The 22,566-nt window shown below is 39.8% G+C and overlaps 1 protein-coding gene across 1 annotated transcript in view; it reads right to left on the bottom strand.

Moving 5' to 3' along the window:
- Positions 1-8,095: 8,095 nt before the first annotated feature.
- Positions 8,096-22,566, bottom strand: part of LOC134608513 (gamma-glutamyl hydrolase-like) — a 58,770-nt gene continuing 44,299 nt past the window's right edge. Inside the window, exons 7-9 of the mRNA XM_063451364.1 lie at positions 18,366-18,456; positions 10,801-10,938; positions 8,096-8,563 (exon numbers count right to left, since the gene is read on the bottom strand). Of these exons, the coding sequence (XP_063307434.1) occupies positions 8,451-8,563; positions 10,801-10,938; positions 18,366-18,456 (342 nt within the window). The 3' untranslated portion in view covers positions 8,096-8,450. The remainder of the gene's footprint in view (positions 8,564-10,800; positions 10,939-18,365; positions 18,457-22,566) is intronic.

The following is a 22,566-nucleotide window of genomic DNA, read 5'->3' as shown; positions in this document are numbered from 1 at the left end:
ATAGTAAGGGTTGGAAAGTTGAACATTAGGAGAATTCCAGTTAATGAAGTTCTGTAGCTTTATTAAAATAAGGGGTAGGGTGATTGTATTTAGAATTTGGAGAATGATGGTGGAAAAAGATTGTTAGGAGGTCTAGCAATAGGAGAATCTACCCCCCCCCCCCTTCCTAACATGTAGTGTGATGAGGCAGGCTTTCTCAGTCATGACTCTTTCTATAAGTCTGTTACAGATAGATAGATAGAAGTATGTAACAAACATATGTATACATAGAAAGAGAGAGAGAGAGAAGAAATGTGTGTGAGAAAAGTGTGTATATATATATATATATATATATATATAAAGAATTTTGACTTCAGTTTTTTAACAAACCTTTCAGCATATTGTCCTGAGGAAAAGGGCTTTTAAAGCATTTAAATCGGACCAATCAGATGCATCCTATATAAGATATAAGGAAGCCAATAATACTTGCAAAAAGGCAATTAAAGTGGCTAAACTAGAAAATGAGAAATTGATAGCCAAAGAATGCAAAACCAACCCCAAACATTTTTTCAAGTACATTAATTCTAAAAAAACAAAAAATGAAAGTGTAGGTACACTGAAAACAGAGATGGGTCTGTTAGTCAATGAAGACCAGGAAAAGGCAGAAATTTTAAATAACTATTTTTCTTCGGTATATATTAATGAGGATCCTATGGCAAGAGATATGCATATGATTGCTGCAACAAACTTGCAGATAACTTGTGATTGGATAACTCGAGACAAGGTGCTACAGCTATTAAAGAAAATGTATGTAAATAAAGCTCCGGGGCCTGACGGTATCCACCCACGAGTACTTAAGGAGCTAAGTGGGGAAATAAGTGAACCTCTGTATAGAATTTTTCAAGATTCTTTTGTTTCAGGTATTGTACCGGAGGATTGGAGGAAGGCAGATGTTGTTCCTATATTTAAAAAGGGTTCAAAATCCTTGCCTGGAAATTATAGACCTGTGAGCTTAACTTCTGTGACTGGGAAATTATTTGAACGGCTATTAAGGGATAATATTCAGGAATTCATTGGGAAGAACTGTGTTATTAGCAATAATCAGCATGGTTTTATGAAACATAGGTCATGTCAAACTAACCTAATTGCATTCTACGAAGAAGTAAGTAGAAATATAGATCATGGTGTTGCAGTGGATGTGATCTACTTGGATTTTGCCAAGGCATTTGATATGGTTCCGCACAATAGGTTAGTCTTCAAACTAAAAGAAATTGGTCTAGATGAATATTCTTGTTCTTGGGTAGAACAGTGGCTTAAGGATAGAGTACAGCGAGTTGTCATAAATGGTAAATTTTCAAGCTGGACAAAAGTGGTAAGTGGTGTCCCTCAGGGTTCTGTTTTGGGACCGCTTCTATTTAACATATTTATAAATGATCTTGAAATGGGCATTGAAAGTCATGTATCAGTGTTTGCAGATGACACAAAACTTTGTAAAGTAATAAAATGTGAGCAGGATATTGCCTTGCTGCAGAGGGATTTGGATAGATTGGGGGACTGGGCACTAAAATGGCAGATGAAATTTAACGTAGAAAAATGCAAAAGTTATGCACTTCGGGGTTAAGAATGCACAAGCAATTTACACCCTAAATGGTAGTGAACTAGGGATAACCACACACGAGAAGGATTTGGGAATTGTTATAGACAACAAATTAGGTAGCAATATGCAATGTCAATCTGCCGTTGCTAAGGCCAGTAAGGTTTTGTCATGTATAAATAGGGGCATAAATTCTCGAAATGAAAATATAATTTTGCCTCTTTATAAATTGCTGGTAAGACCACACCTTGAATATGCTGTGCAATTTTGGGCACCTGTTCTAAAGAAGGATATCATGGCACTAGAAAAAGTGCAGAGACGAGCTACAAAATTGATAAAAGGAATGGAGCATTTTAGTTATGAAGAAAGGTTAAAAAATTTAAATCTCTTCAGTTTGGAAAAACGGCGCCTTAGAGGGGATATGATAACATTATACAAATATATTCGGGGCCAGTACAAACCATTATCTGGAAATCTATTCATAAACAGGGCTATACATAGGACACGAGGTCACACATTTAGGCTTGAAGAAAGGAGATTTCATCTAAGGCAAAGAAAAGGATTTTTTACAGTAAGAGCAATAAGGATATGGAATTCATTGCCGGAAGAGGTGGTTTTGTCAGAGTCTATACAGATGTTTAAATTGCAATTGGATAAATACTTGCAAAAATATAACATACAGGGATACAATTTCTAATTAGTGGGATAATAGCTGCTTGATCCAAGGAGACATCTGACTGCTATTTTGGGGTCAAGAAGGAATTTTTTCCTAGTTTGTTGCAAAATTGGAAGCGCTTCAGACTGGGTTTTTTGCCTTCTTTTGGATCAACAGCAAAAGCATATGTGAGGAAGGCTGAACTTGATGGACGCAAGTCTCTTTTCAGCTATGTAACTATGTAACTATAAAGCTCTGTTTTAAAGCAAAAACCTCAACAAAATGTATTGACAAACAGTAATGCAAGTTAAGTTTTATTTTTTTATTTTTTTGTAATTCTTTATTTTTGTTGTGCGGGTGAGTACAGTATAGTTAGCGGTCGCCACAACAGCGTTTCACTAGGTTCACAACATTTTGACAGTGGCATGAGAGTACGCACAGGTTTTGTTATTTTTTTAAACATGCTTAACTAAACAGATAAATAGGTTGATAAAATAAGATAAACTAAAGTATCATGAGCTATACTGACGATTACTTGTCAATTCTATTTTGATGTGCTGTCTTGGTCATAGCATAGAGGCACAGAGAGCATAGTGGTAGTAGCTGTTTGAGAGGGTGTACCTCAAATATGTACAGATGGACCAGTACTGATCATTAGATGCTTAGAATCCTAGAAGGCAGATTTGTGGACAATTATTGTTGTATATACTTACTTACTTATATACTCTCAAACATATTCCAGATGAAGAAACAAATGCTACTTAGCCATGCTTCTCAGATATCTCTGTTGCTGGCCACTTGGTCAGTACCAGAAAAACAAGTAAATGATAATAGGTCGGCTGGTCACGAGATCCTCTAATCTTTCCAGTAATTTCTCAGCCTGTTAGACCCGGAGACCAGAATGTTTATTCAGTTTGCTTGATAGCCACATCAGGCCTTCCTATGAGAATCAGATGGAATGCTGTACTTCAGTGCTTGAATTCTCTTTTAATATTAGGCTAATAACAAAATGGTTAAAATACATACAGGAAATATTAATTTGTGAAATAGATTTAAAGTACAAGATATTTACTACCAATATGTTTCTGTATATCCATCAATATAAAACGAGCCTCTAAAGAATTTCCCTTGGAAGAATTCTCATGGAATAAATTCAAAGATCGAGCACACAGCCCCAATGTATCATTTAGCGATTGAACAAGTCACTTTATTTCATGGATGTCAGCCTAGTTTTATCTGATATTCTTCAGCCAACTGGTACGCATCAGAACAGATTTTCTGCTTCATGTATATTTTAAAAATGTACATGGTGATCTAATCTTTAATACAAATCTCCTAACATTATTTTCATAGTTTGTCTCTACTATTTTCCATTTTGTTTTTTTCCTAGAAACAGTTGAGATCCGCTGTAACAGATGCATTAATGAATGCTTGGCAGGCACATATTGTACCATAGTGAATTTTAGCTCTCTCTCTCTCCATAAAAGGGAGACAACATATTTAGAGTTTAATATCTTTTAAAAAAAGTGTTTTTAAAATACTAAAAACAGCAATAGCCAATGAATCTACAGAGTTTGTGCAGACAGTTTCACTAATGTCTTTATTTCATATTGGCCTATGTCAGCACTACTCTATCTCGCCCCATTGAGACCAGGGTACAGTCAGAATTTTATATATATAAAATATAAATTTTATATATATAAATATAAAAAATTTTAAATAATCAGTTTTTTTAGTTCCAAACACAAAATATTGGATAAAATCCTTAATAGATACTGGAATTTTCGCTCTCAAGATTGAAGTTGAAGTGTCATTGACTGTAGAATAGAATAATATCATAAATCCTAATATCATAACAAGTTATACGTATTTGTGCCCCAACACTATAAAAAAAAAAAAAACAATCAAAATTGTTTGAATGGAGCAAAGCCTGGCAGCCAGGCTGAGCGGTCGCACACCAGAAAAGCTCCGTGCAAAAACGCTCAAAATCGTCTGATTGCTGAGATCTGCAGCTCCTGAACGGGACACCGGCAAAGCTAGGTGGGTGGGAAGGAGGAGGCGAACTACCCGACACAATCCTCTAAACCGCAGACCCAGACCAGCGGCGAGTCGTCCTACCCCCCAGCAGGAACTACCCCCCAGCAGGAACTACCCCATTGCAGCCTCATCGCCCTCCGGAAGGCCAGCACTCACCAGGGGGAAAACCCACACAAGAGACCACGGAGACCCAGGGCGGAACCCTAATGCACACCCACACCCGAGCAAGCCTATCCAAGGGATTAAACTGACTCACGTGAAGATGATCAAAGCGGCTTCCAGTTGGACATTCTCCCTGGCTGCAACACTCCTGTGCAAGCGGGGCATTGGCTGAACCTGCCACACCACTTACGCACTTGTCCGCTACCATGAGGTGCAAGCAGGTCGGAGGTCTAGTACATCAGCCTCACACACCTGCACACTGGGACTCTCTCCTGCAGTTAACTTCTGTCTGATTAATGACTAACGTTCATTTGTTTCACGTATTGTCCAGCATGTTACTCAATCTTAATTAATACTTAAGCAGTCTGATTACTAGCGTTGTTTTACCTATTTTGCCTGATCTACACAAATTTTGTTTACACTCAACAGAAGCTAATTTGTGATTACTCTAGATCAAATGCATGCTAAATATAAACATGTGCAAGCACCAACGTACTCCTAATTGTTAGTTTACTTAATAATATAGTAACTAAGTTATGCAACCTTTGTTAACATCTAACTACTGTGGTTTTGCTGGTGTTTAACGACAAGATTACTTGGACGAATCTACATAAACGGTTATAAACGTATCATAAGTTTACTTAATGATATAGTAACTAGGCTATGCTACTCTTGTTAACCCCTATCTACTGTGGTTTTGCTTATGTTTAACAACAATTTTTTTTTTAAAAAAAGAGGCATCACTAGCCTGGAAATGTGCTGCACTAACGATACCGATGTATTAACCCCATGTTGTAAACCACTCGAACTTTTCCCCTGCTTTTACTTCTGTATCCCATCCTTTATGCCTCAAAAAAAAGAAAGATTGACACAAAAAATAATAATTTTTAAATAACAAAATGTATGAAACAAATTTCAATGTGTTTTATTGAAATATATGTTGAGACAGGTGTAGGACTACTTAAAGTGGTCCAATAGTTTCTATTGTCTAGGTTTCCCCTTTGCTTTATCTTAGTAAGCGTATCTGTGTCTCATTAAACATTTTAAAAATAATAATGAAATAAAGTTCTCTTGTTTGTATGTTTGCTTCTGGTTGCACCAATTCCGTAACCAGCTGAAAACCACTGCAGAATAGTTGCAGCAGCTAATTCCATTTCAAACATATAATATGCATGATCATCTACCATCACAACAGTACTACCTACTCTCATATTCTGAGAATGCCACCCACAAGGCTCACTATTGTAGGTACGTTAGTCTACCAGCAAACCTAGAGTGCTACCCAGACAGTGCTTAACCTATCCTTTCTCCTATCACCAGTCAGAACCAAACAGAAATCTGTGCACACCCTAATGATTTGTCAAGCCCGTGTTTCATGTGCACAGTAACAACAATGATCAAACATTCTTTATTTGAGGTTATACAAATTTAAGGTATAGTTGCTGCCGACACCAACTTATAAACCATCTGTAATACCCAGACTCCTCAAAGCTGCAAAGGTTGTGGATCCTATTTTTTGGTGGCAGGCATGTACATCCCCATTCAAAGCAACAGCGAGAGACTGTTGCTTACTTATTTCTTTAATTTCTTTATTTCTTTAATTTTCTTGTTCACTTGAACTCCTTTTGGATGTTTTGTATCAGAAATGATCCTCCCCTGCTTGGGATGGTTATTGTCCTATTTGGAACCAATAAATAAAGATTTAAAACAAAATTACAGAATGTCTGCATTTCCCTTGTTTACAATTATTTTATCCATAACACATGTTTTGCCTTATTTAGCTTGGTCTATTTTTACTATTCTAGCACCTAGTAGCAAATTCTCCTGTGATTATTTTTTCCCCAATGAGACAGAATGGTCACAATAAATTTGCAATTGAAATGCTGATGGAGTACTTTTAGGTCTATCTGGAAATCTTAGGATACATTAATTTCCGGCTTTTCAGTTTATGTGTCACATCCTGAAGTTTAATTTACTGGTCTGAGTTTAAGGACTGCTCCAGTTAAGCATTACAAGCAGAACCACGTGTGCACCAATGTTATATGTCAGCAGCATAATCATAACAATACATATTGAAGGGGGATAGCTACTTCTCTAAACATTAAATAACTGAAATTCACCCTATTGCACGTTTTAAAAAAATGTTTCATGTAGGTCTCCATTTTAAATGCATATTAAAGGAACACTATAGTGTGAGGAACACAAACCTGTATTCCTGACACTATAGGGCTGGTGTGTCTATTTAGGAACCATAGCCATCCTGGCAGTACAGTGAAAAGGTGATATTACCCACCATTTCTCCCACACCGCATCAATCTCACTGTAGCTGGCCCCGCCTCCATGGCTGAGATAATCAGACTTTAAGATCTTAGTCAATCCAATGCTTTCTCATAGGAAGGCATTGGAAGGTTATTGCACTCTGTGCTGCACCAATCAGCATCTCCTTATAGCGATGCACTGAATCAATGCACCTCTACGGGTAACATTCATTGCCTCCTAAGCAGCAACATAAGCCTGCAGGCACTGACTATAGTCACCAGAACCACTACATTAAGCTTTACTTGTGCTGGTTACTATAGTGTCCCTTTAAAGATTTAGAAAATGAAATCACAGCCCAGCTGAGTCCAAGCCAGGACAGCCATTGCAATGGACTTATAGAAACAGAAACAGACAAGCAACCAGAAGGACTCACTTTTTTATGGCACAAAAATCTGGAAATCCAGTAAACCAGAGCATTATAGGTAGCAAGATTCTTAAACATTATCCAGGAAAATGCAACACTTAGTAGATAGCATTAATGTGGAATACATGCTGTTCTGTACTCTATATCCTAAATGCAGTGGTGTATCCTGGTTTTGTGCTGCCCTAGGCAGGACAAAACTCAGGCATCCCCCCCCCCCGCCCGCGCCACCCCCACCCAACCTTTCCCCCCCGCCCTGCATTCTAAATACACACACACATTCACTGACAGATACGCATACACTAGCTAACAGAAACACACACTCGCTAACAGAAACACACACACACACTAACAGACACACACTCAGTAACAGACAAACACACTCACTAACAGACACACACTAACAGACACACACTCACTCACTAGCAGACACAAACTAGCAGACACACACACTCACTAACATACACACACACTCACAGGCAAACACACACACTAACAGACACACATAGTCAGGCACACACACTAACAGACACACACACTCACTAACAGACACACACTCACAGGCAAACACACTAACAGAAACACACTAACAGACACACACACTAACAGACACACACACTAACAGACACACACTAACAGACACACAAACACTCTCACCCACCCACATTACACATTTTTTAAAATTTATTTAAACACCCCCCCCCCCCCAGCCTCCTTACATTTGGGAATGCTGGGGGGGGGGTCTCTTCCTCCCTGGTGGTCCAGTGGCTGCTGGGCGAGCGGCACTGCCTGGCAGGGGGAGCACTTCCTCTGAGCTGTCTGCTCAGCTCCCTCGCACGCCTCAGAGTGAGGCTGGGAGCCGGAATATGACATCATATTCCGGCTCCCAGCCTCACTCTGCGGCGCGCGAGGGAGCCGAGCAGACAGCTCAGAGGAAGTGCTCTCTCGCCGGCCGCCCACCAGCACCGCCCGACCACTCGGCAGCCCGCCGGCAGCCCAGCATGTCTGTTAGCCGCAAGGCTAACAAGACATTTGCCCTGGGCATTTGGGGGCGGATTTTTTTGCCCCCCCTGGAAAATGCCGCCCAAGGCAAATGCCTTGTTTGCCTCGCGGCTAATACGCCCCTGCCTAAATGCATTTGGCTTGTTTTGTTTAATGTAACAATATGTGCTCTATACAGTGAAAAAAAAAATTCTTGGGAAACCAAGCAAAAAGTTACTGGAGTTTTTCTTCTTTAGAAATGCAATCAGATAGATCAGTGTAAATTCATTTGTTACTCGCAGAGTTGCAATAGATGCAGAAGGGGAAAAAAAGATATAGCAAAGCCACATGAAAATAAATGTTCAGAAAAAATACATTTGGTCAAAGATTTTTCCAGTGTACTTTGGGCAGTAATTGTAGATTAGAGCTTCATTTTCTTGCGTGGTGTCTGGAAATTTATGTAGACTTTTTCTTGCTGTAAAAGAGTCGAAAATTACAATTAGTATTGTGCAACAATTTTTTTAATAATAAGAACAATCAGCTAAAATGCAGGTCAGTGACATAAAGATGTATGTCATTCTATAGCTACCTGATGCAAAGAACAGATAGAGCTTGCTTGAGTAGCAGAACATTTTTTTTCCTTAGAGCAACTGAATCATTAAAGGGACACTATATTCACCAGAACAACTACAGCTTAATGTATTTGTTCTGTAAATATAATCATTCCATTCAGGCTTTTTGCAGTAAACAAAGAGAAAATGCAGTGTTTACATTACCTCTACTGGGCACTCCTCAGATGGCTACCAGAGGTGCTTCCTGGGGCAGTGCTGCAAAGCGTTCAGCATTGGCAATCAGTGTCCCCACCCTCTGCATGGAGGCACTGAACATCTGTATGAGGAGATGCTGATTTACCAGGGTGGCGTTTGGCTATGCTACGGGCATGCCTTCTTGGCTGAGATCATCAGAATTGACAATCTCAAATCTATCGGAAAGCACTGGATTAGCTGAGATCATCACTTCTGATTATGACAGCCCAGAAGGTAGATCAGGGGCAGAGGCAACACCAGCAGACTGGAATAAAGGTAAGATTTTACTATATTTAGGGGAAAAGTGGGGAAGGCAGGTGAGCTAGATAGTGTTTATTGTGTTTTATTTTTAAAATAATGATATCAAGGTGATTTAAATAACATGTCTTTACCGCTCTCGTGAAAATTTAACAACTGAGGTCAAACCTTACTGGCACTGGTATTCTAGAATGAATAGGGCTTGAAGAACCTCAATCTTTGTTAATAGGAGAAAGACACACTGGCTTTCATTTCATGTTTAATTGAAGGAGTATAGGTTGTTATAGTACATAAAGTGCAGACTTTATTTTCATTCAGATTATTGTTTAAATAAAAATAACAAAACAACAGAAATCTTCCACTTCTGTGTTTTGAACTTTTGCTCTTTTATAAAAAGAGCTGAAATATATAATTAGAGTGCCTAGGTGATGGCTTAATTATCAAGACACAAAGTTACTCAAACTTGTTAGTGGTTTAATGTGACTTTGTCATGGCAACAATATAGCATTTTGCAGTGCTATTCCTATTTATATTCAAATGGTAACAAGTGCACAGATAAGATCAAACAATAATTACATACTAAATTATTAATATATTCAAACTTCTGATATTTCCCCAAACTATTGAGTCATTGCTACACTTCTAAATAACACTCAAGATCAAATTGACAATAATCCAGCTCAAGCACTGGCTATTGGGTGTTTTTTGCTGATCTAGGGACGGCAGAGTTGTCTGGCCTTGCTGGACAGGGCCTGTGGGGAGAGGCAGCTTTTTTCTTGCCCTTTGCTTTGTGACCACCCACACCCTCTTCCTAGGTATCCCCACATCCCTTATTGCTGTGAGTATTATTCTGGCGAACGAAGAATGAGACACCGCTAGATTAATTCCTTCAGCTTTATTACAATTTGCTGACTAATTAAATATGGTATTTATGTCCGTTATTGCTTCATACAAAATGTGCAGTTTACATTTCAATACAATTATATATTCTTGACTGTATATGGTTCTGTGACTACACAATAAAAATACATACAGATAAAAAGGTATACTTTTCACTTTGAGCACCCACTAGTACAGGGGTTCCCAAAAGGTAGATCCCCGAAAGTTGTAGAACTACAAGTCCCAGATGCTTTACCTGCCTTTAGAATGCCAAAGCATCATGGAAGCTGTAGTTTTAAAACATTTGGGGATGTTTTTGGCACCCCTGTACTAGTACAACACTGGTTCCATAGCACTTCTGTACTACAAGAGGCAGGAGATACAACCGCCTCATAATGCTCTGTGTGTTCGCACTCCGGCATCAGCAGAGAAACGTCAATCATGCCTGGGCAATTCCTCTATAAAGATACATGTGCCTGCATGCATGGAATGGATTGCGTTAGGTTCATTTAGATGGTGTGCTGTGCTAGGACAACTAGGCAAGCAATTAAAATTCTAAAACTCAGTTTAAAACAATATATAAAACATAATATGTTTGTGCAAAAACATTATTATAAATTTAAAATGATTGGCAATTAGAAAAACAGCACAACCCACAACATATAGAAAGCTATATGACAGTTCTGCTATAAGTGTATAAATAATTTGAAAGAGAGAAAATATGAACATAAAAAAAGTACATTGTATATATGTCTATTACATGCCTTACCTTCGTTAACAAAGAACTCGGCCATATAAAATGATGCATACACCGCCTCTGCTGTGTGTGAGATTCCAGGTGCTATCTTCCACTCAAACGAAATTTTTTCAGGATGCCATTGAACTCCATAGATTGGATAATCATATGCTAAAAGAGGATTGGTTTAAAAAGAAAATGGGAAAGACAAAAAAAAAAAGATTAAAAAAAATAATTCATAAAAAATAAAAAATGTGGACACAACCATAAATGGTCCATCTTTCAGATGTGAGATGTCTAATAGCTGTAGCAATTCAGAGCTTAGCAGAGAAACCACTTTCAGAGCTAAGAATGAGAGGGGGATATGATCTGCATCATATATTTTGCAATACTGTAACTTTGTTACTGTGTTTAGAGTGACCCATAACAAATTGGCACACTAGGCACCACAACCACTTTAGCTTTCTGGATGTTGAATGTGCAAACACTTACTCCCAGTGAGCAGCACTTACTATTTCCTCCACATCAGCATTTGGCAAAAGGCATTCTGGTGTGAAAAATGTACACCAGTTGCTATAGACAAGATCTTGATGTGCTAAGGATTACAGGTAAGTAAGCTCTGACGAAACACTTTTTGTCACCGGATTTTTAGGTGACAAGCTGCCCTTTTCCCCTGGCTGTTGGAGGAGCCTGATTGCCAGCCTTCTGCCTCATGACTATGGCCCTGGGCTGTATGGCCCTTTACAAACATTATTTGGGCTAATGGATTTTTATTATGCTGCTGCTGGCCCTTTAAGAACTGCATTGTGGCTTATGGACTTGTATGGGACCATGCTGGCCCTTTAAGAACTGTCTGGGGACATATTGAGACTTTGTGTGACAATGCCCCTTTAAGACGGTGTCCCCAGTGTCCCCAGACTTAGTTAAAATATTTTGTTCCTGGCTTTCTCCCACTTGGTTCAGTAAATGGGGCTTACTGAACCAAGTACCACACAGGCGGACCACCCAGAAGTGGAAGTGTGCAGGCAATTTACCTCCCAGGCTGTGAGGTTACTGAAGGTTAATTGCCGAGCGCTGGGTGGCCGCTGTTCGTGCAAACCAACACGTGGCGGCGACCATCTTTGTTAATTCGAACGAGATCAGCGGTATGTGTAGCCAAATTCATGGAACTGAAATCGGCTACACATTTCCGCGAACACCGCTGACCCTTACCTTCTCCTACACTGTACTTTCAGCTGCAGAGACTAAGTCCCGTTCGAAAATTCGAACGCACGTTCAAATAGGACTAAGTCATTTTTCTGCATAAAATAGACAGACCGCACAGCCCAAATCTATGGAACTGTTTTGGGCAGGAAAATGTGCTTGCGGTTGGTCATAAAAGACTTCCACCTAACTTTTTATGTACTGGGGGGATTTGTCTGATTTTTGGTTATGTTTATATTTAAAGTATGCTGATTCTGAATATGTGTTATGTGAATGTGATGCATATTTTTTAAGTTACAGTGCATGTATAAAAAGTGTATTTTTCCTGCCTGTGATAAATTACATTAACCCATTGTGTTCAGTAAATATATCACAGGCAGAGGGGAGGGATTGTATGTTTGTGCTGGGTGTGTTTTACGGTTTTCCTGTATATGATTGGTTGTAGAGTGTCCCACCCTGTGGGATGTCCCCTTGCATGGGGACTTGCATAAAAGCCAGTGTGTGGTCATTAAAATTTCAGATCATCTTGGAACTTCATGAAGTTTGCGCTCATGTTTGGGGGATTGGAGAACTACACTCTGGGGATTGCTATAATCACTATACTCCCCAGGGTATAATCACTAAGCTCTGCTAAGAGCTTGTTCCTGTTCCTGCTCTCTGGAATTCGGAGAGGTCCACCTACTGGAAGCTGGACCCTGGTCTTGGGTCCAGAGTGGGTGGAGACGGCGAGACCCCAACCAAGGGGTCTGCAGTGGTTATGGTGTCAGGCAGAGTGCTTGGAGTCCTCGGAAAGCACTAGGAGCATCCGTCAGCGGAAAATACCCGGGGTGCCAGCGGTTCCATTACATAAGCTTTAGCAGTTGGAACAAAAGTTGTTAATGGATTGTCATATCATATAATTGGATTAACCCTTTAAGACCGGAGGGCGTACAATTACGTCCTTTTTTAAGCGGCTCTAAACGCCGCCGTGCGTAATTTTACGCCCTCCGGTTTTTTTTTACTTACTCAGTCGCCGGCGATCCTACGCCAGCGATCGCGGTTGGGGGGACTACCAGGGAGCCCCCCGCAGCTCGCCACGTGTCCTTGGAGGGGGCTGATTGCCCGCCTCTTGCCTTTGGACTATGGACCAGACTTTATGGGAATGTGATACCCCAGATAGCCATCCCATGGAGCCTATTCATATAATGAAAGACTATGGGAAAGACTTTAGCTCCATGGCAATTGTACTGTGTGAGTAGGATCTGCGCACTATTCGGTAGTTTTGTGCGCGCAGATCCCAGCTATCTGGGGATAGGTGAAATGTCTGTGTGTTATGTGTAAATGTGACTTTATGTATTTTAAAGTGTTTTATGTCGTTTTGCAACCATGTGGTTAATGGAGTCTGCCTCTAGTCCTGGATAATTGGATTACTTCTCCAATTAACTCCAGGGCAGAAGGGAGGAAACCAGGGTGCATTGTGGGGATGTTTTTCTGCCAGCCAGGAGGGACAAAAGATACTTTTAGTAACTTTTGAACCCCTGGTCGGATTCATGCCATTTTTTTATATGTTGTTCCCCTGAATGGATTGATTGTGGGTATGTATTTTTATGTGAATGTGATGTATGGTTTTAAAGTTATGAAAGTTGTGTAAAAGTATATTTTAAACTGCATGCATAATGGGATTATGTGTCACACTAAGGGGAGGGGATGTGTGGGAGGTAACATCTATGTCATTGGTTCTTTTATGCCTCCCCCTGGGTGTGGCCTGTATGTGTGAGTTGGAAATAAAGGCCAGGCTGGATGAGCCAGTCCAGAGTTCCTGTTTTACCCTCAAAGTGATGTGTCGTCTCATTATTGGGGGGAAGGATTTATTGCATGCTGTTCCAGTTGACTGCTAGGAGTACAAGCCTATTCGTATGGTTCCTATTCAATGGTCTACAGCATTCATATGCTTGGGAGAATTTAAACGGTTTCTCGGATTCAGTGTTCGTGTGTCTCCAGTCGGGAGAATGGTGTTTGCAGTAGCTGCCTGTGCATCTGTAAAGGGGATTATCGCCTAAACTGGGTTTTACCCTCTTGTAAGTGAAACGGTCCGTTACAGGGGGACTCCCAGGGAGTCCCCCGCGGCAGATCCTTCCTCCTGCAGCCCCCCCCCGGTCATGTGAGAGTGAGGTCCTCACAATCACATGGCCGGGTTAGCTGCCTGCTGCATTGCCAGCAGGGGGACTCCCTGCTGGCTGGAAATAAAATAAAATAAAATTAAAATAAGTGTTAAAAAAAAAAAATGATATACTTAGATCATATATATATACATATACATATTACACATATACATACACACACATACATTGTCTAGGTGTATTTTACTATTAATATATATATATATATATATATATAATTATACATATATATTATCAAATTACACGTAGACTGATACTGATTAAATATATATATATATAATTATTGTTATATATATATTTATATAGAATATAAAAATAAATGTAAATACGTAAAAAAATAAAATTACAAAAATAATTAAAAATAAATAATTAAAAAATATATAGATTTGTTATTTCGTTCTAACTGTATTTTGATAATATATATATATAAAATACACGTAGAACGAAATAATATATATATCTATATACATAAATATATACGTATATATCACTATATATAGATATACCTATATATATAAATAAAAATATTTAAAAAAAATTATATATACATATATATGCACGTATGTATATATATATATACATATATTAATTCTAAACAGATATTTATGTAATATTTTTACATAATTAGGTATCCTAATTAATTACAATTAGCGGGACCTGCCTGACAACCCATGCCGAAAGTATAGGGAATTTAATTTGCTAGCACTATATTTAACCCTATAACTTTCCAAGACACCATAAAACCTGTACATGGGGGGTACTGTTTTACTCGGGAGACTTCGCTGAACACAAATATTAGTGTTTCAAAACAGTAAAATGTATTACAACGATGATATCGCCAGTAAAAGTGAAGTTTTTTGCATTTTTCACGCACAAACAGCACTTACACGGACGATATTATTGCTGCAATACTTTTTACTGTTTTGAAACACAAATATTTGTGTTCAGAGAAGTCTCCCGAGTACAACAGTACCCCTCATGTACAGGTTTTATGGTGTTTTCAAAAGTTACAGCGTCAAATATAAGGCTTGTGCTTCATTTTTTTCACATTAAAATTCGCCAGATTGCTTACGTTGCCTTTGTGACCCTATGGTAGCCCAAGAATGAAAATTACCCCTATGATGGCATACCATTTGCAATAGTAGACAACCCAAGGTATTGCAAATGGGGTATGTCCAGTCTTTTTTAGTAGCCACTTAGTCACAAACACTGGCCAAAATTGGCGTTTTTTTGCATTTTTCACACACAAACAAATACTAACGCTTACTTTGGCCAGTGTTTGTGACCAAATGGCTACTAAAAAAGACTGGGCATACCCCATTTGCAATACCTTGGGTTGTCTTCTATTGCAAATTTAATTCCTGGGCTACTATACAGTCTCAAAGGCAACGTAACCAATCTGGCGAATTTCAATTTCAAATGTAACGTACTATATATGACACTGTAACTTTCCAAAACACCATAAAACCTGCACATAGGGGGTACTGTTTTACACGTGAGACTTTGCTGAATACAAATATGTGTATTTTATTGTAGTAAAAGCAAACAGTATTATGACATTGACAATTAAAATGTCATGTAGAACTAAAAAAATAACTACCGTATTTTTCGCTCCATAAGACGCACCTCACCATAAGACGCACCTAGTTTTTAGAGGAACAAACCCAGAAAAAAAAATATTCTGAACAAACGGTCCCATAGTGTTTCTTACTATGGGACAGTTTGTACAGAATATTTTTTTTCTCCCCTGTCCCATAGTGTCCCCCCCTCCCATAGTCTTCACTCACCCCCTCCCCATAGTCTTCACTCACCCCCTCCCCATAGTCTTCACCCACCCCCTCCCCATAGACTTCATCTCCCCCCCTCCCCATAGACTTCATCTCCCCCCTCCCCATAGACTTCATCTCCCCCCTCCCCATAGACTTCATCTCCCCCCTCCCCATAGACTTCATGTCCCCCCCTCCCCATAGGCTTCATCTCCCCCCTCCCCATAGACTTCATCTCCCCCCCTCCCCATAGACTTCATCTCCCCCCCTCCCCATAGACTTCATCTCCCCCCCTCCCCATAGACTTCATCTCCCCCCCTCCCCATAGACTTCATCTCCCCCCTCCCCATAGACTTCATCTCCCCCCCTCCCCATAGACTTCATCTCCCCCCCTCCCCATAGACTTCATCTCCCCCCCTCCCCATAGACTTCATCTCCCCCCCTCCCCATAGACTTCATCTCCCCCCCTCCCCATAGACTTCATCCCCCCCATAGACTTCATCCCCCCCATAGACTTCATCCCCCTCCCCATATTCTTCTCTCCCATACTGTCCCCCTCCCCTTGTCCCATAATTACTTACCTGCCTTGCAGCGTTGGCCGGCAGCACAGGGCGCACCGCGGTAGTGGAACTTGAATTTCATGTTCCGGTTTCCGGCGGGACTGAAAGGAAGTGCGCACTCAGCTTGTGCACACTTCCTTTCAGTCCCGCCGGAAACCGGAACATGAAATTCAAGTTCCACTACCGCGGTGCGCCCTGTGCTGCCGGCCAACGCTGCAAGACAGGTAAGTAAAGCTTCATATTCGCTCCATAAGACGCACAGACATTTCCCCTCACTTTTGAGGGGAAAAAAAGTGCGTCTTATGGAGCGAAAAATACGGTAAATGTCTTATTTTCTCCCAATTTTTTCATATTAAATTATGTTTCATAGCTAAATATTTGATATTACATGAAAGCCCTGTTTCCCCTGAATAAAATGATATATAATAAGGGGGGGGTGCATTTAATATGAAAGAGGTGAATTATGGTTGGACAGATATATAGCGCAAATGCCAGGTTTTGTTTACGTTTTGTTTTGATCACAACTTGTACATTTGGCTGCGGTCTTAGAGGGTTAAAACATTCAACATAGTTTAAGACAAGTACATGAAACTCTCAGCCTTGTCAACCTTTCCTTGCAATCTTATTATTAAGTATGGATATTGAGGAAGTGAAATTATTCTATAGTCTCTGGAGTGGGAATGATCTTTGGGTTCTATGAGATCCTCACGTTTTGTCACACCGCTCAAATAGTTTGACAAAAAGGGTGCTGAACCCTAAAATTTCTTAACCACTACAGAACATTGTGCACTAATAATAATCATCCTTAGAGTGTCCCGTTAATGTACTTACAGTTTTCACACTACTAGACAAACCCAGAATCGTTTATGGATCATATTCCATATTTCTGTCTTTATATATAAACGAAAACAAAATCAAATAGCCAAACAAGCATATTTAGAAGGAAAATTAGTTATCCCGGAGAAGGTGTATATGAGATAGATTAGACAGATTGCACAGAGGGTTCCATGTGAATAGACCCAATGTCAATATACAAAAAAGCATAGCCTAACATACAGGACATTTACTTTTAAAGGGACTCTATAGTCACCAGAACAACTACAGCTTGTTGTATTTGTTCTGGTGACTATAATCATTCCCTGCATGCTTTTTACAGCAAACACTGTCTTTTTAGAGAAAAGACAGTGTTTACATTACAGCCTAGGGACACTTCCAGTGGCCACTCCGTGGGTGACTACCAGAGGTGCTTCCTGGGGCAGTGCTACATACTGTGCAGCACTGACATTCAGTGTCCTTATCCTCTGCACGGAGACACTGAACTTTCCTCATAGAGATGCATTGATTCAATGTATCTTTATGAGGAGATGCTTATTGAACAGGGCGGCGTTTGGCTGAGGTTGTCAGAAAAATTGAGAACCTCAGTCAATCCAATGCTTTGCTATGGGAAAGCCTTGTGATTGGCTAAAATCATCACTTTTAATGATGTCAGCCAAGGAGGCAGATCAGAGACAGAGTCAGCAGACTAAAATAAAGGTAAGATGTTACTCTATTTCGGAGGCTAGATAGTATTTTAACACTATAGGATCAGGAATACATGTTTGCCTCTTTGTTATACTTTTTACAAACTCACTGGAATAACATTCAAAGTGGGTTTGTTGTTTTGTAATTCCAATATTGTAGATTTGTATCTTTATTTTTCACCTTTATTTTTACCTTTATCTTTCAAAAAATATAGTATCTGCATTATTAAATGTGTACAGGTGGATTTTGAGTGCTGGGTTAACCCTTTCCCCAGTGCACTAAGTGTATACAGACTGCTGTGGATACAGTACTTTAACTCTAGGTTTTTACTCTGCTGTGTGTAAAAAATATTCAATTAGCAGCAAAAAAAAAAAAGCATTAAGAAGTACCTTCAAATGTAGAAATAAATTCCACTGTGCCATCGGAATTTGTTGACAAAACATTGTAGAACTTTTTCAATTTCTCATTAGCTGTAAAATTCTGCAGAGAAAACATAAAATACATAACCACAAATGGTAAGTCGATGGGAGTATGCCACCTTAACGCATGTCAAGCTTAACTAGCAGTACTTCAAGCAACAGCAATGGAATACACAAGGACTGAAATAAAAAATAATGCTAAGCTGTACAGAAATGTGATAGTTAACCCCTTAAGGACTGAGCCAAATGTACAAGTTTTAATCAAAACAAAACGGAAACAAAACTTGGAGTTTGACTATATGTCTGTTCAATCATAATTCACCTCTTTCATATTAAGTGCACCCACACTTATTATATATCATTTTATTCAGGAGAAATAGGGATTTCATTTAACATCAAATATTTAGCTATGAAACATAATTTAATTTGAATAAAATATAAAGAAATGTGAGAAATTAAGAAATGTTATTTTTCTAGTTCTGCATGACATTCTAACTGTGAATGTCATAATACTGTTTGCTTTTACTGCAATAAAATACACATATTTGTATTCAGCGATGTCTCACGTGTAAAACAGTACCCCCCATGTTCAGGTTTTATGGTGTTTTGGGAAGTCACAGGCTCAAACATAGCATGTTACATTTTTCATTTTTTTCCCATTGAAATTCGCCAGATTGGTTACGTTGCCTTTGAGACCGTATGGTAGCCCAGGAATGTGAATTACCCCCATGATGGCACACCATTTGCAATAGAAGACAACCCAAGGTATTGCATATGGGGTATGTCCAATCCTTTTTAGTAGCCACTCAGTCATAAACACTGGCCAAAGTTAGCGTTAATATTTGCTTGTGTGTAAAAAATGCCAAAAACTCATTTGAACGCCAATGTTGGCCAGTGTTTGTGACTAAGTGGCTACTAAAAAAACACTGGACATACCCCATTTGAAATACCTTAAATTGTCTACTTTTGCAAATGGTATGCCATCACGGGGGCAATTCTCATTCCTGGTCTACCATACGGTCTCAAAGGCAATGTAACCAATATTAAAATACACTTTGACAGTGTATGTGTGTGTATATATATACATATATATATATATATATATATATATATATATATATATATATGTGTGTATTTATATATGTACACACACATACACTGTCAAAGTGTATTTTAATGTAAAAAAGTTCAATAAAGGTTAAAAACAGTGTAAACTAAAATAATATATATTAGATCATATATACAGGGCCGCCATCAGGGGGTGACAACCGTGACAGTTGTCACGGGCCCGGCGGCCCTGGGGGGCCCGGACTGCTCTGGCAGTCCCGGGCCCCACTTTCCCTCCCTGCACACATAGATAGCAAATATCGCTATCTATGTGTGCAGCCGCGGGCCCCCCAGCTCCCTGTTACCGCAGAGGGGGCCCAGCACACTGCCTCTTCTCTTCTCCTCCCTGCTAATAACTCTGGCGAGACCCGGTTGCCATGGCAACGCTCCGCGGGTCTCGCGAGAGTTATTGGAGGAGAGAAGAGGAGAAGCTGTGTGCTGGGCCCCCTCTGCGGTAACAGGAAGCCGGGGGGCCCCACCATGCCACCGGACCACCAGGGATGGAATCTCCCCCCTCCCTAGACACAGGTAAGCAGGGAGGGGGGAGAAACAATTTAATTAATTAATTTTTTTTTTTTTTAATAATGTTAGAATGCCCCCCCTCGCCCTCCTCATTGGACATTTACACACACACACACTACATACACTGACACAACACACACACACACACACTACATACACTGACAAAACACACACACTGACACAACACACACACACACTACATACACTGACAAAACACACACACTGCACACACTGACACAAAACACACACACACACACTACATACACTGACACAACACACACACACACACACACTACATACACTGACAAAACACACACACACACACACACACTACATACACTGACAAAACACACACTCTGCATACACTGACACAACACACACACCGCATACACTAACACAACACACTCTGCATACACTGACACAACACACACTGCATACACTAATACAACACACACTGCATACACAAACACACACACTGCATAAACTAATACAACACACACTGCATACACTAACACACACAGTGCATACACTAATACAATACACACACTGCATTCACTAATACAACATGCACTCTGCATACACTACACACTAACACACTCACTGCATCCACTATACTGACACACACTCTGCATTCGCTACACATTACCACACTCTGCATTCACTACACTAACACACACTCTGCATCCGCTACACACTAACACAGTCTGCATTCACTACACTAACACACACTCTGCATCCGCTACACACTAACACACTCTCTGCATTCACTACACTAACACAGACTCTGCATCCGCTACACACTAACACACTCTCTGCATTCACTACACATTAACACACTCTCTGCATTCACTACACTAACACACTCTCTGCATTCACTACACTAACACACTCTCTGCATTCACTACACTAAGACACTCTCTGCATTCACTACACATTAACACACACTCTGCATTCACTACAAATTTACACACACACTACATTCATTACACTGACACACTCTGCATTCACTACACCCTAACACACACTCTGCATTTATTACACACTAACACACACTCTGCATTCACTAAACTATGCACACACTCTGGATTCACTATACTGACACACACTCTGCATTCACTACACTAACATAGACTCTGCATCACCTGTACACACAGCATCCACTACACAAACATCCTGTATTCACAGTACACACACTACATCCACCACAAATTGAAACATTCTGCATTCACTGTACACATACACTGTGTCTAATACACACACTACATCCACTACAGACACTGCATCCACTAAACACATTTCATCTAGTACATACAAACACTACATCCACTACACAAACACACACTACATCACTGTACACACACTACATCCACTACTCAAACACTCTCTGCATTCACTACACATTAACACTCTGCATTCACTACACTAACACACACTCTGCATCCGCTACACACTAACACACCCTCTGCATTCACTACACATTAACACACACTCTGCATTCACTACACATTTACAAACACTCTGCATTCACTGCACTAACACACACACTACATTCATAACACTGACACACTCTGCATTCATTACACACTAACACACACTCTGCATTCACTAAACTATGCACACACTCTGGATTCACTATACTGACACACACTCTGCATTAACTGTACACACAGCATCCACTACACAAACATCCTGTATTCACAGTACACACACTACATCCACCACAAATTGAAACACTCTGCATTCACTATACACAGACACTGCGTCTAATACACACACTACATCAACTACAGACACTGCATCCACTAAACACATTTCATCTAGTACATACAAACACTACATCACTGTACACACACTACATCCACTACTCAAACACACACTGCATACACTAATACAACACACACTGCATACACAAACACACACACTGCATAAACTAATACAACACACACTGCATACACTAACACACACAGTGCATACACTAATACAATACACACACTGCATTCACTAATACAACATGCACTCTGCATACACTACACACTAACACACTCACTGCATCCACTATACTGACACACACTCTGCATTCGCTACACATTACCACACTCTGCATTCACTACACTAACACACACTCTGCATCCGCTACACACTAACACAGTCTGCATTCACTACACTAACACACACTCTGCATCCGCTACACACTAACACACTCTCTGCATTCACTACACTAACACAGACTCTGCATCCGCTACACACTAACACACTCTCTGCATTCACTACACATTAACACACTCTCTGCATTCACTACACTAACACACTCTCTGCATTCACTACACTAACACACTCTCTGCATTCACTACACTAAGACACTCTCTGCATTCACTACACATTAACACACACTCTGCATTCACTACAAATTTACACACACACTACATTCATTACACTGACACACTCTGCATTCACTACACCCTAACACACACTCTGCATTTATTACACACTAACACACACTCTGCATTCACTAAACTATGCACACACTCTGGATTCACTATAC

The sequence above is a fragment of the Pelobates fuscus genome, chromosome 4 (assembly GCF_036172605.1).
Source record: "Pelobates fuscus isolate aPelFus1 chromosome 4, aPelFus1.pri, whole genome shotgun sequence".
NCBI classification, from domain to species: Eukaryota; Metazoa; Chordata; class Amphibia; order Anura; family Pelobatidae; genus Pelobates; species Pelobates fuscus.
Note: the sequence above shows the minus strand (reverse complement) of the source record. Positions and strands in the feature narration are given on the sequence as shown.